The sequence below is a fragment of the Leopardus geoffroyi genome, chromosome C2 (assembly GCF_018350155.1).
Source record: "Leopardus geoffroyi isolate Oge1 chromosome C2, O.geoffroyi_Oge1_pat1.0, whole genome shotgun sequence".
NCBI lineage: Eukaryota > Metazoa > Chordata > Mammalia > Carnivora > Felidae > Leopardus > Leopardus geoffroyi.
Window position 1 is genome coordinate 149639429 of NC_059333.1, and position 17606 is coordinate 149657034.

Sequence of the window (17606 nt, forward strand, 5' to 3'; positions counted from 1 at the left end):
AATTTACATTCCCTCCAGCGGTGCACAAGGGTTCGATTTTCTCTACATCCTCTTCATTTTTTTTTTTTTTTTTAATAGTAGCTATCCTAATGAGTGTGAAGCTGTCATTATAGTTTTGATTTGCATTTTGTTAATGACTAGTAATGTTGGGCATCTTTTCACGTACTTATTGGCCATTTGTTTGTCTCCTTTGGAGAAAAGTCTGTTCATGTCCTTTGCCTATTTTCTTTTTCTTTTTTCTTTCTTTTTAAGCTTATTCTGAGAGACAGAGCACATCTGTGAGCGGGGGGAGGGGCAGAGAGAGAGAGAGAGAGAGAGAGGAGAGAGGATCATAGCACGGAGCCCAGTGCAGGCTCGAACTCACAAGCCATGAGATCATGACCTGAACCAAAATGCAGAGACGGATGCTTAACTGACTGAGCCACCCTGGTGCCCCTCCTTTGCCTATTTTCTAATTGGGTTGTTGTGTGTTGCTGATTAATAAGAGTTCTTTATATATTCTGGATATTAACCCCTTATCAGATTATATGATTTGCAAATTTTTTTCTCCCGTTCTGTGGTTGCCTTTTTTACTCTTGATAGTGTCCTTTGATGCATAAAAGTTAAATTTTGATGAAATCCAGATTTCCCATTTTTTCTTTTGTTGCCTGTGCTCTTAATGTCATATGCAAGAAATCATTGCCAGATTCAGGGTCTTAAAGCTTTTTATTTCTTCTCAGAGTTTTATGGTTTTAGCTTTTATATTTAGGTTTTTGATCCATTTTGAGTTAATATTTGTATATAGTGTTAGGTAAGGGTCTAACTTCATTCTTTTGCACGTGTATATCCAGTTTTCCTAGCACCATTTGTTGAAAGGGCTACTTTTCCCCCATTGAATGGTATGGGCATCCTTGTCGGTAATCCTTTGAGGAAATATGTGAGGGTTTATTTCAGGGCTGTCTGTTCCATCCCATGAGTCTATATATCAGTCTTTATGCCAGGATCACCGTGTCTTTTTTAAAAATTTTTTTTTTTTCAATGTTTATTTATTTTTGGGACAGAGAGAGACAGAGCATGAACGGGGGAGGGGCAGAGAGAGAGGGAGACACAGAATCGGAAACAGGCTCCAGGCTCTGAGCCATCAGCCCAGAGCCTGATGCGGGGCTCGAACTCACGGACCGTGAGATCGTGACCTGGCTGAAGTCGGACGCTTAACCAACTGCGCCACCCAGGCGCCCCAGGATCACCGTGTCTTGATTACCACAGTTTTGTAGTAAATTGTGCAGTCAGGAAGCGTGAGACCTCTAACTTTGTTCTTCTTTTTCAAGGTTATTTTGCCTGTTTGGGGTCCTTTGGGACCCTTTGAATTTTAGGAAGGACTTTTCTAATTTTTGGCCTAAGTTTGGCGCTTGAATAAAGTAAATTGTCATCATCAATTTTGTAAATACCGTTTCTTCATTTGTGAATTCTTGGCCCTACTTTACCTTTTGGTTGATTGGATTTCATTTGTTTTCATTAGTCTTTTTTTTTTTTTTTTTTAAGGTGTCTCAGAGGCTCTGCTTCTGTAGTCGTTGCCTCCTCAGAACTTTCTGTCCAGTGTTAGGGCTCAGGAAGAGGGGGCTGAATGAGACCTTCTTGTGCCCCCAGGCCTTGCTCACCCCTATGCCGGGCTTCAGAGTTTTCTCGCTGCCTCCTGTCAGCACACCCCCTAAGACTCGGATGCTAACCTTCTTCCTCTGCTTCCATGGGAGTAGTTTGATTTTGTTTTTCAGTGCCTGCATTTTTCTTTTGATCCCAGGCCTGCAAAACTTTACTGGAATGTGCCTGCGTATTGCATTGTACTAATTTGCTTTGACAATTTTTTTTTTTAATTTTTTTTTTTCAACGTTTATTTATTTTTGGGACAGAGAGAGACAGAGCATGAACGGGGGAGGGGCAGAGAGAGAGGGAGACACAGAATCGGAAACAGGCTTCAGGCTCTGAGCCATCAGCCCAGAGCCTGACGCGGGGCTCGAACTCACGGACCGTGAGATCGTGACCTGGCTGAAGTCGGACGCTTTAACCGACTGCGCCACCCAGGCGCCCCGCTTTGACAATTTTTTAAGTGCTTCAGCCTTTCTTTAGCTTCCCTGTTTCTTTAGGATTTCTTCGTCTGTGTTTCATCCTTTTTCTGCTCCCGAAACTCCTATGGGATGGGTGTGGGATTTCCTGTCTCTTGACTCTTCATTTTCTTTCGCTTTTCTTGCTCCCTTTTGCTGAGACAGTTCACATACTGTAAAATTCACCTTTTCTGCTTGTTTTCATTAAGAGTTTATTTTCTAGAGCAGTTTTAGGCTCACAGCAACATTTAAAAGAAGGTACAGAGATCTATACTTCCTGTCTCCACACATGCATAGCCTTCCCCATTATCAGCACCCCCTCCTAGAGTGGTACATTTGCTACAACTGCATTGTTAAACGTGCACTGGCATGTTACAATCAGCCAAAATTCATAGTTTATACTTCCCTCTTGGTTTTATACCTTCCATGGGTTTGGACAAATGCACAATGACATGTATTGTCATTATGGGATCATACAGAGTGTTTTCATTGCCCTAAAAGTCTGTGTTCCGCCTATTCATCCCTGTGACCATTGCTCAACTTTTTACTTTGTCCATAGTCTTGTCTTTTCTCCAGAATCCCTACTTGGAATCCTACGATGTTGGTACCCTACACTGTGTGGACTTCAGATGGGCTTTTTTAAGATTTCTCCATCTCTTTTCATGGCTTGACAGCTCCTTTTTAGTGCCAAATAGCACATGGTCTGCATGTACCACAGTGTGTTTATTCACATACTGAAGGACATGCTGGCTGCTTCCAGGTTTAGCATAATATGTGAATAAAGCTGCTGTTAACACGGTGTGGACATATGCTTTCAACCCCTGTGGCTAAGTACCAAAGGACCAAGGAGCAGGACTCCTGGACTGTGTGTTAGGAGTAGGTTTAGTTTTGTGAGAAACTCCCAAATTGTCTTCCTCTTCCAAAGTGGCTCTACCATTTCGTATTCCCACTGACGACAAATGAGAGTTTCTGTTGCTCCATAGCTTTGCTAACATTTGGTCTTTGCCAGTGTTTTGGATTTTGTCCATTCTTCTTGGTGTGTGGTGGCATATTGTTTTAATTGGCATTTCCCTGATGACCTATGATGTGGAGCACTTTCTCATAGGTTTATTTGCCATCTGTTTATCTTCTTTGTTGAGGTATTAAGATCTTTGGCTTGTTTCTTCATTGGGTTGTTTTCTTGTTGAATTTTTAGTGTTTATTTTTGAGAGAGACAGAGTGCGAGTGTGGGAGGAGCAGAGACAGGGAGACACAGAATCCAAAACAGGAGCTGTCGGCACAGAGCCCGACATGGGGCTCAGAGTCGGCAACAGCAAGATCATGACCTAGGCCTAGGTCGGACGCTCCTCTGACTGAGCCACCTGGGCGCCCCTCTTATTGTTGAGTTTTAAAAGGTCTTTGTGCATTTTGAAAGACAGTCTTTTATCAAGTATGTCTTCTGCAAATAATTTCTTCCAGTCCTGGCTTATCTTCTCATTCTCTTGATGTTATCTTTTGCAGAATAGACATTTTTATTAAACATTTTTTTAATGTTTATTTTTGAGAGAGAGAGAGACACACACAGTGTGAGTGGGGGAGGGGCAGAGAGAGAGAGAGAGAGAGGGAGGGAGAGAGAGTGGAAGACACAGAATCTGAAGCAGGCTCCAGGCTTTGAGCTGTCAGCACAGAGCCCGACAGGGGCTCGAACCCAACAAACTGTGAGATCATGGCCTGAGCCAAAGTTGGACGCTTAACCGACTGAGCCACCCAGGTGTCCCTAGAAATATTTATTTTAAATAAAGTCCAGCTTATTAATTATTTCTTTCATGGACTGTGCTTTTGATGGTTGTATCTAAAAGGTCACTGCCATACCTAAAGTTATGTAGGTTTTCTCCTGTGTTAGCTTATAGTAGTTTAAAATTTTTTTCTATTAAAAAAGTTTTTTTTAATGTTTATTCTTTTTTTTTTTTTTTTATTAAAAATTTTTTTTTTTTCAACGTTTATTTATTTTTGGGACAGAGAGAGACAGAGCATGAACGGGGGAGGGGCAGAGAGAGGGAGACACAGAATCGGAAACAGGCTCCAGGCTCTGAGCCATCAGCCCAGAGCCTGACGCGGGGCTCGAACCCACGGACCGCGAGATCGTGTTTTAATGTTTATTCTTGAGAGAGAGAGAGATAGAGCGCGTGCACGCAAGGCGGGGAGGGGCAGATACAGAGGGAGATGCAGAATCCAAAGCAGGCTCCAGGCCCTGAGCGGTCAGCACAGAGCCTGACGTAGGGCTCGAACCCACAGACTGCGAGATCATGACCTGAGCCGAAGTCGAATGCCCAACCGACTGAGCCACCCAGACGCCCTACATCTAGTAGTTTTATACTTCGGCATTTTACACTTAAGTTGATCTGTTTTGAATTTTTGTGAAGTGAATAAGATCTGTGTCTAGATTCTTTTTTTTTTTCCATGTCGTGCAATATTGCTACCACCATTTGTTGAAAAGACCATCATTGCTCCATTGTACTGCCTTTGCTCCTTTGTCGTAGATCCTTTGATTCTATTCATGTGAGTCTATTTCTTCTGTATTCTCTTTCATTGACCTTTTTGTTTACTCTTTTGTTAATACTACACTGTCTTGATTAACTGTAGCTTTATAGTGAATCTGGAAGTCAGGGGTTATCAGTCCTCCAACTTTGTTCTTCTAAAGTGTCGTGTGAGCTATTTTGGATCTTCCGCCTCTCTGTATAAACCTTAGAATCAGTTTGTCAGTATCCACAAAATTTGCTGGGATTCTTTTTTATTTTTTATTGACATGAACATTTTATTACTAGTTGCAGTTCCTTGAGTACATTCTTTTTTTGTTTTGTTTCAGGAAGATAATTTAGTGATTCATCACTTAAATATAACACCCAGTTCTCATCCCAACAAGTGCCCTCCTTAATGCCCATCACCCATTTGGCCCATCTCCAACTCACCACCCTTCCAACAATCCTCAGTTCTCTGTATTTGAGTCTCTTACAGCTTGCCTCCCTCTCTCTTTTTATCTCTTTTTCCCTTCTCTTCCCCTGTGTTCATCTGTTTTGTTGTTAAATTTCACATATGAGCAAAAACCTAAGATATTTGCCATTCTCTGACTTATTTTGCTTAGCATAATATACTCTGGTTCCATCCAAGTTATTGTGAATGGCAAGATTTCATGGTTTTTGATTGCCGAGTAATATTCTGTTGTATGTATATACCATATCTTCTTTATCAATTCATCACTTGATGGACACTTGGGCTCTTTCCATATTTTGGCTGTTGTTGATAGTGCTGCTGTAAACACTGAGGTGAATGTGCCCCTTTGAATCAGCATTAAAAATTTTTTTTAATGTTTTATTTATTTTTGAGACAGATAGGGCATGAGTTGGGGAGAGGTAGAAGGAGAGGGGGACACGGAATCTGAAGCAGGCTCCAGGCTCTGAGCTGTCAGCCCAGAGCCCGACACGGGGCTCGATCCCATGAACTGTGAGATCAAGACCTGAGCCAAAGTTGGATGCTTAACCAGCTGAGCCACCCATGTGCACCCGAATCAGCATTTTTGTATCCTTTGGATAAGCACCTAGTAGTGCAATTGCTGGGTCATAGGGTAGCTGTATTTTTAATTTTTTGAGGAAGCTCCACACTGTTTTCCAGAGTTACTGCACCAGTTTGCATTCCCACAAGCAGTGCGAAAGGGTACCCCTTTGCATCCTCACCAACATCTGTTGTTGTCTGAGTTGTTGACTTGAGCCATTCTGATAGGTGTGAGGCGGTGTCTCATTGTGGTTTTGATGTGTATTTCCTTGATGCTGAGTGATGTTGAGTATCTTTTCATGTGGCTGTTAGCCATCTGGATGTCTTCTTTGGAAAAGCGTTTGCGTCTTTTGCCCATTTCTATACTGGGTTATTTGTTTTTCTGGTGTTGAGTTTGGTAATTTCTTTATAGATTTTGTATACTAACCCTTTGTCTGATATGTCATTTACAAATATTTTCTCCCATTCTGTTGCCTTTTAGTTTTGTTGATTGTTTCCTTTGGTGTGCAGAAGCTTTTTACCTTGATAAAAAATTCATTTTTGCTTTTGTTTCCGTTGCCTCAGGAGATATGTCAAGTAAGACATGTCAAGTAAGAAGTTGCTGTGGCCAGGGTAAAGGAGGTGGTTGCCTGCTTTCTCTAGGATTCTGATGGTTTCCTGTCTTACATTTAGGTCTTTCACCCATTTTGAATTTATTTTTGTGTATGGTGTAAGAAAGGGGTCCAGATTCATACTTCGGCATGTCGTTGTCCATTCTCCCAGCACCATTTGCCAAAGACACTGTCTTTATTCCATTGGATACTCTTTCCTGCTTTGTCGAAGATTAGCTGGCCATACATTTGTGGGTCCATCTGGGCTCTCTGTTGTGTTCATAGATCTATGTGTGTCTGTTTTTGTGCCAGTACCATACTGTCTTGATAATTACAGCTTTGTAATACAGCTTGAAATCCAGAATTGTGATGCCTCCAGCTTTGATTTTCTTTTTCAACATTACTTTAGCTATTCGGGGTCTTTTCTGGTTCCATACAAATTTTAGAATTGTTCTAGTTGTGTGAAGAATGCTGGTGTTATTTCAGTAGGGATTACATTGAATGTATAGATTGCTTTGGGTAGTATCGACATTTTCACAGTATTTCTTCTGACAGTTCGTGAACACAGAATGCTTTTCCATTTTTTCATGTCCTCTTCAATTTCTTTCATAAGCTTTCTATAGTTTTCAGCTTACAGATGTTTTACATCTTTGGTTAGATTTATTCTTAGGTATCTGATGGTTTCGGTGCATTTGTAAATGGGAATGATTCTTTGATTTCTCTTTCTGCTGCTTCATTAATGGTGTATAGAAAGGCAACCAATTTCTGTGTTCATTTTATGTCCTGTGACTTTGCTGAATTCACATATCAGTTCTAGTAGTTTTTTGATGGAGTCTTTTGGGTTTTCCATGAGGAATATCATGGCATCTGCAGAGAGTGAAACTTTGACTTCTTCCTTGCCAATTTAGATGCTTTTATTTCATTTTGTTGTCTGATTGCTGAGGCTAGGGCTGCCAATACTGTGTAGAATAACAGTGGTAAGAGTGGACATCCCTGTCGTGTTCCTAACCTCAGTGGGGAAAGCTCTTAGTTTTTCCCCAGTGAGGATATTAGTTGTGGGTCTTTTGTATATGGCCTTTATGATCTTGAGGTATGTTTCTTCTATTCCTACTTTCTTGAGGGTTTTTTATCAAAGGATGCTGTATTTTGTCGTACACCTTTTCTGTATCTATTGAGAGGATCATGTGGTTCTTATCCTTTCTTTCATTAATGTGTATCACATTGATTTGTGGACATTGAGCCAGCCCTACAGCCCAGGAATAAATGCCACTTGATCATGGTGAATAAATCCCACTTGGTCGTTCTTTTAGTGTATTGTTGGATCCTTTTGGCTAGTAGCTTTTTGAGGAGTTTTGCATCTACGTTCATCAGGGATATAGGCCTGTAGTTCTTTTTATTGGCGTCTGTCTGGTTTTGGCATCAAGGTAATGCTGGCCTCATAGAATGAGTTTGGAGGTTTTCCTTCCTTAACTTGGTAGGACTTTGGAATTATATCGAATCTCGAGATCATGTTGGGAAGAACTCACATCAGGATAATATTGAGTCTTTTGATCCGTGAACATGTAATACCTTTCTATTCTTAGTTATTGGATTTCATTAATCATAGTTTTGTACTTAATCATATAGATCTTGTACATATATTGTTAGATTCACAAGGATTTCATTTTTGGGTGTTGATGTAAATGGTATTGTGTTTTGTATTTCAAATACATATTTTTTAACGTTTTTTATTTTATTTTTGAGAGACACAGAGACGGAGTGCGAGCTGGGGAGGGACAGAGGGAGAGGGAGACACAGAATCTGAAGCAGGCTGCAGGCCCTGAGCTGTCAGCACAGAGCCCGATGCAGGGCTCGAACCCATGAACCGTGAGATTATGACCTGAGCTGAAGTCGGCCGCTTAACCGACTGAGCCACCCAGGCACCCTGTTTTTTATTTCAAACTCCACTTGTTAATATATAGGGAAGTGATTGACTTCTAGATGTTAACCTTGTATCCTGCACCTTGTCATAATCTGTAGTTGCTATAGTTTTTTTTTTTTTTTTGGCTTGGGAGTGGGATGGGGGGGGTCATCAGTTCTTTAAGATTTTCTATAATCACATCTTATGTGAACAAAGAACTTTATTTCTTCCTTCTTAATCTGCCTACCTTTTATTTCTTGTCCTACTACATTAGCTAGAGCGTTTAGTATGACATTGAGGAATGGTGGTGAGAGGCAACAGCCTTGATTTTAGTGGGAAAATCTTGAGTTTCCCAGATTTAAGTAGGATGTTGACTCTAGGTGTTTTGTAGATAGTCTTTACCAAGTTGAAAAAATTCCCCCTCTATTTCTAGTTTACTGAAAGCTTTTTAACATAAACGGGTGTTAGATTTTTGTCAAATGCTTTTTCTTCATCTCTTAGATTCTGTGTTTTTTTAGTTTGTAGATGTGATGACAATTGTTTTTTGAAAACCCGATGTTAAATGGTTTTTAGCATATTCACAAAGCTGTGTGACCACACCACTATCTAATTTCAGAATATTTTCATCACCCAGTGAAACCCCATGTCCATTGCTCCTTTTCCCTTGGTCCCTGCAAACCACTAATCTACTTTCTGTCTGTAGCTTTATTCATTGCGAATATTTTGTATAAGTGAGATACACCAAATGTGATGTGTGTGTGTGTCTGTCCTCTTTCACTTAGCATATGGTTTATCAGTACTTCATTTCTTTTAGTGTCAGAGAGAGAGAGAGGCAGAGGCAGTGAGAGGGAGACACAGAATCCAAAGCAGGCTCCAGGCTCTGAGCTGTCAGCACAGAGTCAGATGCGGGGCTTGAACCATGAACCATGAAATCATGACCTGAGGCAAAGTCGAACGCTTAACTGACTGAGCCACTCAGGTGCCCCTGTACTTCAGTTTTTTTTTGTTTTTTGTTTTTTTGTTTTTTTGTTTTTTCAACGTTTATTTATTTTTGGGACAGAGAGAGACAGAGCATGAACAGGGGAGGGTCAGAGAGAGAGGGAGACACAGAATCGGAAACAGGCTCCAGGCTCTGAGCCATCAGCCCAGAGCCCGACGCGGGGCTCGAACTCACGGACCGCGAGATCGTGACCTGGCTGAAGTCGGACGCTTAACCGACTGCGCCACCCAGGCGCCCCTGTTTTTTGTTTTTTAAACATTTATTCATTTATGAGAGAGAGAGAGCACACACTCTGGAGCCAGGGAGGGGCAGAGAGAGAGGGAGACAATCCAAAGCCGGTTCTGGGCTCTGAGCTGTCAGCACAGAGCCCGATGTGGGGCTCTGAAGTCAGGCGCTTAACTGACTGAGCCACCTAAGCTCCCACTACATCAGTCTTTCTATGACTGGATAGTATTCCATTGTACAGATAATACAACATCTTGATTATCCATTCTTGATGAACACTTAGGTTGTTTCCAAATTTGGCTGTTGAGAATGATGCTGCTGTGAACATTTTCACACAAGGTTTTATGTGGACATATTTTTTTCACGTCTCTTGGATGTATACCTAGTAGTGGAATTGTTGGGCCCTATGGTAATTCTTCAAGCTTTTGAAGAACCTCCAGACTTTTTCAGTGTTCTCCCTTGGTTTTATCTTTGAGTTTTCAAGTTTGATGTTTATCCCCGCTCATCTTATTCTGGAGAATCTCTATTGTATTTCAACACTCATACTACATTTTGGTTTTCACTTTCATGTTCTGGTTGACCCTTTTCTCTAACTGCTTGTATTTGGCCTATTTGCGTACTTTTGAATTTGAGGATAAATTGTAGGATTATAAAAATTCTGTTTTGGAACAGAATTTAGGGTTAAGTATAATAACAAACATTCAGGGTTAAACATTAGGATTATACAAGTTACATTCTTATCTCCTCGGCCTATAGGTCGGGTCTTATTTTTCATCACGGTCTTGCTTTTTAATGTTGCTCGTTCCTCACATCCTTAGTGGTCTTCGGGACTGAGTTTGTTGTACGAGTAAATGGTTAAACTGATCGGGATAGAAGTTGGCAATACCAGTTTTCTCTGTGCTTCTCTAAGTCTGTTTCTCCAGCAACTTTTTTTTTTTTTTTCCGATTTTTATTTAAATTCTAGCTAGTTAACAGAGTGTAATACTGGTCTCAGGAGTAGAATTTGGCAGTTCCTCATTTATGTATAATGCTCCATGACCATCATCAGTGCCCTCCTGATACCCACCCTTGATTTAGGCCCCCCCCACCCCCCCGGCCCTCACTTTGTTCTCTGTAGTCAAGAGTCTCTTCTGGTTTGCTTCCCTCTTTCTTTCTTTCCTTCCTGTGTGTTCATCTGTTTTTTAAACTTCACGTATGCGTGAAATCATATTCTGACTTATTTCGCTTAGCATGATACACTCTCATTTCATCCACATTGTTGCACATGGCAACATTTCATTCTTTTTGATGGCTGTATAATCTTCCATTGTGCCTATATACCACTTCTTCTCTACCCAGTCATCAGTTGTTAGACATTTGGGCTCTTTCCCTAGTTTGCATATTGTTGATAATGCTGCTATAGATGTTAGGGTGCGTGTGCCCCTTCGGATCTGTATTCTCGTATCCTTTGGGTAAATATCTAGTGGTGGAATTGGCAGCAGCTTCTTTAAAGGGAGAGCTGACGCGTGAGTGGTGATGCCTGTTGACTGATGGACTTGTTTGTTGGGAGCCCAGCGGCTGGAGAGCAGGCAGGCAAGCCGTGGGCCTCTTGAGGAGTTGCAAGGATGGGTTTTTCTAGGGGACGGAACTGGCTTTCCTGCATTAACCCCCTTTTCTGCTCTACTATCTGGTGTAGAGGACAGCGGTCTCTGGTCCCCATATCTACATCTGTTTCCCACCTCAGGGTAGATTGCTTTACCGTAGGAATAATTTTCCATTTTTATCCTGGAGACCAGGGCTGCAGGGTTTATCCTGTGTTACCAAGGAGGGAGATGGGAAGGCAGCAGGACCTGGTTGGCTCACTCGTTAATTGTGCAGGTCTGCAATCTGGTGACTGTCCAGTGGCTCGTCCTTGCCTTCTCTTTCAGTTGACTCAACCTCTGGGGCTTCCTTGGGAAGATCTGTCTTTATCTGTGGTTCTTAGGGAGTTCTTCTATTCATCTTCTGTCAATATGATTTCATCTGTGCTGGTCACCTGGGATTTCCTTGTACGTTTTGGTCCACTTTCAGTCCTTCTTTCTGTTTACAGAAGATTTAATTATACATTTTTAAAAAAATTGTTTATTTTTGAGAGAGACAGAGGGAGGGAGAGGGAGGCACGGAGGAGAGGGAGACACAGAACATGAAGCAGGTTCCAGGCTCTGAGCTGTCAGCACAAAGCCTGATGCGGGGCCTGAGCTCACGGACCATGACATCATGACCTGAGCTGAAATTGGATGCCCAAGTGACTGAGCCACCCAGGCACTGCTGGTTATCATTTAATTATAAATTTGGTTTTCATTTATCAGACCCTTGAGAGAACAGGAAGGTGCGTGTCAGTGTCCAGTCTGCTACATAAAGCAGCAAAATGTCTCCTTAGTTTCACTTTTATTTCTGTCGATTATGATTATGAATGATCAGTGTTTTCAATTTTCATTTGACACATCAGACATACAGAAGTGCTTCTGAGTTTACAAGTATCTAGGTATTTTTGCTTTATATTTCTTATTGCACTTTTATAACATAGTACGTTCCGTATAATTTCTGCCTTTGGGGATTCCGTGGATTTATCTTTGTGGTCTAATATAAAATCATTCTTAAAAATGTTATTAACGTAGTGGTAATAATAGCTAACCCACACAGCACATATAACATGTCAGACGACATGGTAATTTCTTGGCAAGGATTATCTCCTTTGATTCTCTGAGCACCTTGGTTAGGTACATACTGTAGTCAGTCCATCAAAGTAACCAGGGACACGAAGGATGAGTCAGTAACCCAAGGAACTGTCCTTCCTTCTTCCTCATGGTGGGGTCAAGGCTAGGCCCAGCACATTTCATTTCAGGGTGATAAACACCACCCTATACTGCTTCTCATTGAATAAGTGTGGTCACTGTTGGTAGATTGTGGTAAGTTTGGTATATACATTTGTTACTTTGACCTTCATAGTTTATTATGGATGTTTGTATGTATGTATGTATTCATGTGGCCTTCTTGCTGTGCTTGGAAGAGAAGCAGGTTGAATTTCCCCACTATTCTTGGGTTAACTTTTAATTCTTTGTTACATGGTGTATAACGATGCCCTTTGTAGGTTGTACTGCTTTTTCTTACAAGGGATCTTTTTCTCAATGATGTTAGCCCTAATTTTTTTTTTTTTGAGATTTATATTGGAAACCCTGTTCCACTTTTGTTTACCATGTACAGTCCTGTATTTATCCACTCCTTTTCCACTAACGTCTTTAGTTACCTTGTTTTAGATGTCACTGTCCTATTCAGCAAACGTTTATTGGGGCCTACTTGATGCGAGGTGTACTGTCTTGGGGCTTGCGGGGTTGGGCAAGACAAAGTCTTGCATTTGTGGACCTTCTAGGCTGGTAGGGGACACAGATAATAAAGAAGTAAACCCAAGAAGGAACTGGAGCATTTTGGATCTGCTCTAATGTGGTAACAACTAGCTGTATGTGGTTATTAAAGTTTACATTTAAAAGTAATTAAAAAATTTTTTGACTTGTACCAGCCATATTTTAAGTGCTCACTAGTCACATGTATGTGATGGATACTGTATTGAACAGTGTAGACAGGGAACGTGCCTGTCACTGCAGAAAGGTTATTGGTCAGTGCAGATGCTGTCCTGAGTATGGGGACACTTGTGAGGTACAGGGTATTGGGACTCCAGGGGTGCCTGAAATGGTGATATTTAAACAAGGGGCTGATTTTGTGAAGAAGCCAGTTTTTTGAGGGCATCATATGTAGATATAGTTGTATGTAAGTATTTGGTATAGACTAAGGAATGTTTTGTTAAATAGTTGATAGTTTAAAACTATAAGGGTTTTAAGATAGTCTGTTTTTTTTCTTTTTCTGATAGGAGTGGTTTCTGGTGAGATTGGTAAAAACATTTACTTAGCACATTGTAATACATTTTTCTTTTACTTGAATAAATCTTGTAGGCATTATTTAATTTTGTAGAATGAAAAAACAATTTAGTGTTTCATAAGTACTTTGGGCTTGTCTTTGAACTAAGATAAAGTAAGTTTTTGCTCTGCGTCCTCTAATTCATTAGTCAGTTTCTGATACTAAGCATTTGTGTTTTCATTGTAAAAAAAAAAATTCAGAAGTTAATCCATCTCTCCCTTGAAATTTCACACGTTTGGAAATTGAAGCATAATTGACTTGGCCTTGGTCACAAAATGGGTTGGTGGCAGATCACTGACTAGATGCTTTTCCTTGTAACTTCTGGTCCAATGTCCTACCAGTCTTTTTTTTTTTTTTTTTTTTTCCAAATTGATCACTTTTAAAGTATAATTTAAAAAAAAAAATTTTTTTTTTCAACGTTTATTTATTTTTGGGGGGACAGAGAGAGACAGAGCATGAACGGGGGAGGGGCAGAGAGAGAGGGAGACACAGAATCGGAAACAGGCTCCAGGCTCTGAGCCATCAGCCCAGAGCCCGACGCGGGGCTCGAACTCACGGACCGTGAGATCGTGACCTGGCTGAAGTCGGACGCTTAACCGACTGCGCCACCCAGGCGCCCCTAAAGTATAATTTTTTTTAAGACAATCTCCTCAACACATGGTGTTGGGAAAACCGGATAGCTGTTGGAAAAGAATGAAACTGGACCACTTTCTTACACCATACACAAAAATAAATTCAAAATGGGTGAATGGTCTAAATGTGAGAACCGAAACCATCAAAATCCTAGAAGAGCGCACAGGCAGTGATGTCTCTGACGTCGGGGAAAGCATCATTTTTCCAGATCTGTCTCCTGAGGCAAGGGAAACAGAAGCAAAAATAAACTGTTGGGACTACATCAAAATAAAAGGCAACCTGTGGAATGGATAGAAGATATTTGCAAATGACATATCAGGATCAGTATCCAAAATATATAAAGAACTTCTACAACTCAACACCCAGAAAACAAATAATCCAATTATTTGTGGGCAGAAGACATGAACGGACATTGCTCCAGAGAAGACATCCACGTGGCCAACAGACCTATGAAAAGATGCTCAACATCATTCATCATCAGGGAAATGCAAATCAAAACTATGAGATATCAACTCACACCTATCAGAATGGCTTAAAATAAAAAACACAAGAAACAACAGGTATTGACGAGGATGTGGAGAAAAAGGAAGCCCTGTACACCGTTGGGAATGCAAACTGGTGCAGCCACTGTGGAAAACAGTATGGAGGTTCCTCAAAAATTAAAAATAGGACTACCCCACGATCCAGTAATCACACTAGTGGGTATTTATGCAAAGAATAACACTAATTCAGAGGGATACGCGCACCCCTATGTTCACAGCAGCATTATTTGCAATAGCTGAATTATGGACGCAGCCCAAGTGTGCATACATAGGTGAATGGGTAAAAAAGATGTGGCATATATTCACAATGGCATATTAGCCATAAAAAGAATGAAATCTTGCCATTTGCAACAGCATGGATGGAGCTGGAGTATAATGCTAGGGAAATAAGCCAGAGAAAGGTAAATATCATATGATTTCACTTACATGTGGAATTTTAAGAAACAAATGAGCAAAGAAAAAAGACAAACCAGGAAACAGACTCTTAAACTGTAGAGAACAAATTGATGGTTAGTTGCGTGGGGAGTAGGGTGGGAGATGGGTGAGATTGTGGATGGGGATTAAGGAGTGCACTTGTCATGATGGGCACTGGGTGATTTATGGAATTGTTGAGTCACTATTGTATACCTGAAACTTCCATAACGTTGACTAAGGAATTAAAATTTAAAAAACAATATACTGTTTTTATTTAGAGGCAGAATACTAATCATACAAATAACCTAGGACTTTTTCAGTTTGTATATGGTTAAGACATGTGAATGGCTAATTCAACAAGTGTTGAAATCCGTTAGAATTATGTCTGTATGTTAGAGTTCTGGCAACATAAACACTTTCCTATGGTTCTTCTCTCAGTGTGATTTGTTTCCCTCCATGGGTCCTGTGTAGCTTAAGAACCAGAAAAGCAGAGGTTCTCTGGCTGACAGGAACACTGATTAGCCCAGAGAATGTGCAAAAGCATCAATAATATGGTTCTCAAAAAAAAAAAAAAAAAAGAAAAAGAACACGGTTCTTATCAATTCACACATTCAACCATTTTTTCCGAATTAAAAAAATCTTATGACTAATTTTCTCCATGAAATAAAATTTTCCACCTGAAAATGATATTTAATAATTTATCAACCTTATTTTCTGTTGGATAATGAAACAAACTTCACTAAAACTAGTAGTTTTTGGGACAATATATGATCCATGATTATAAAAGTTACTGTAGAAGTGGATATATAAATGTTTAACTGTTCTGATATTTTATCTCTTATGTATACAATCATTGGCCTAACAAGTAGAACATAACCTTCAGCCAAATACTGCTCTACTCAGAAATAAAACGGTTAATTACATTTTCCTTCTCCTATCTGGTTAAGGCCTTTCAGAATTCTTATTTTGCATTTTCTATTAAAGCACGACTTGTTCAGCTTTAGTCCCATCACAACCGGTTCTGCAGAGGGCATTGCTGTTCATGTCTCCTGTACGTGAGCGTGCGTCTCTTGGGGCCATACTCATGAGAGAGTACATGCCTACCCCAGCACATCCCATTTTTATTTTATGTTAATGCTCATAATTGTGTGATGTTACTTGGTTTCCTAGTTCTCCTCAGACCTTATTTTTCTCCATTTACAGACGGGCCAAGGTTGCTCGGGTGATTGGTTTACTGGCCTCACACACAACTGAGCTCCAGGAAAATACACCTGTTACTGAGGTAATTCTCTTTTATTACTGAAATGTTATGAATGGTAAAAAAAAAAAAAAAAAATCGTTCCTGATTTTGTGATTTAGAACACGCAACTTGCGTTGACCTTCACGTAAGTTTTTCTTTGTGGAGTTGTGGCATTTGTAAAAGAGGCTCAGTAGGCTCTTAGGCTTAAACACAGCCACACATTTGCAACCTGTTCTGTTATTAAAGGTGATTGGCAGAGTTAAAATGCTTATAGGCTCTCTTCATTATTATTTCAGTAATTTTTGGAGAAGGTTAATTTCATCGCTAGTTTCCTTGTAGTCTCTCTAACATCTTATTATACCTAATTTATTTCCTAGTGAAGCACAGCTCGTAATTCAGATTAAACTCCTTTTTACCCTGAAGTTAGTATTTTCATCCTCATCAGTTGTCAGTTGTTTCTGACTGTGACCCCAGTATTTAATGGACGTGCATGCTTAGAAGATATTTTGAAGTGTATATACCATTCCTTTCGAGTACTGATCCTAGGAAGCATCTCTTAGTCAATCAGTAAATTCGAGTCCCACTAAGTGAAATCTGTTGCACTGCCTTTTTGAGTGTCCGTTTCCCCTTGGATTGGGGAATGTCAAGGGTTGAAATAGGTGAAAAGAACCAAGGCTTTTAGGGGCAAGGTTAAGAACTCCTGAAGGAAAGAGAAAGTGTGAAAGAGAGGGGATCTTGTAGAGCCAGAACCTGGTGGTATGGTATTTGAGACTTGAAGAGGAATTGTTGAGCCAAGTATTGTCCAATAGAACTTCCTGTAGCGATGAAAAATGTTCTGTAACTGTGCTGTCTGGTACCTCAGCCAGTTGCTGGGATGGCATCCCAGTTAGCCCTCTTCTGAGTAGATACGAACGGACAGTTCATTTAAGGTCACTGGATTTCCTTTGCTTCAGTTCCATCCCCATTTTCTGCAAATTGTGAGATCTCTGAGCTACTAAAGGAAATGGCACTAAGTCTAACCCTTTTTCTTGTTTTCTGGGACCAGTGTGACCCCTGATGGTACCTAACTTGGTTATCAGAGAGGAATAAACTAGACTTTTAATCTAAAATACCCAGCAGCTAGGGCAATATCACTCATCACAGAGGCTTAGTAGCTCAAAAGTTGGAGGGTGGCTTCTCATGACTCAGAACAAGGGTTTCCAATGAAATAGAGTGGCTGTAGGAGTTGAAAGGGAAGTTAAAGAAAAATTCTAAGACCTGTTCGTGACATTCTAGAGGACTGGGTAATCAAAATTGGCAGTCAGTGCTCAGGAGCAGTGTGCCATGAAGAGTGAGCCCTGAAGGTATAAAATATGACTGTCATATAGGTGCTGTAATAAGTAGGATGAGTATCTTAGAAGTTGAGTGAGTGGATTTGAAGATCAGGGAGGCGCCTGGGTGGCTCAGTCAGTGAAGTGTCCAACTCTTGGTTTTGGCTCAGGTCATGATCTTATGGTTTGTGAGTTTGAGCCCTGTGTCAGGCTCCT

The 17606-nt window shown here is 40.5% G+C and overlaps 1 protein-coding gene across 4 annotated transcripts in view; it reads left to right on the forward strand.

The window, feature by feature from the left end:
• The window catches only part of ULK4 (unc-51 like kinase 4), a 583089-nt gene that overhangs the window by 44705 nt on the left and 520778 nt on the right, over positions 1-17606 (forward strand). For all 4 annotated transcript variants that reach the window (XM_045436431.1, XM_045436432.1, XM_045436433.1 and 1 more), the window contains one exon: positions 16044-16122. In XM_045436431.1, coding sequence (XP_045292387.1) covers positions 16044-16122 — 79 coding nt within the window. The remainder of the gene's footprint in view (positions 1-16043; positions 16123-17606) is intronic.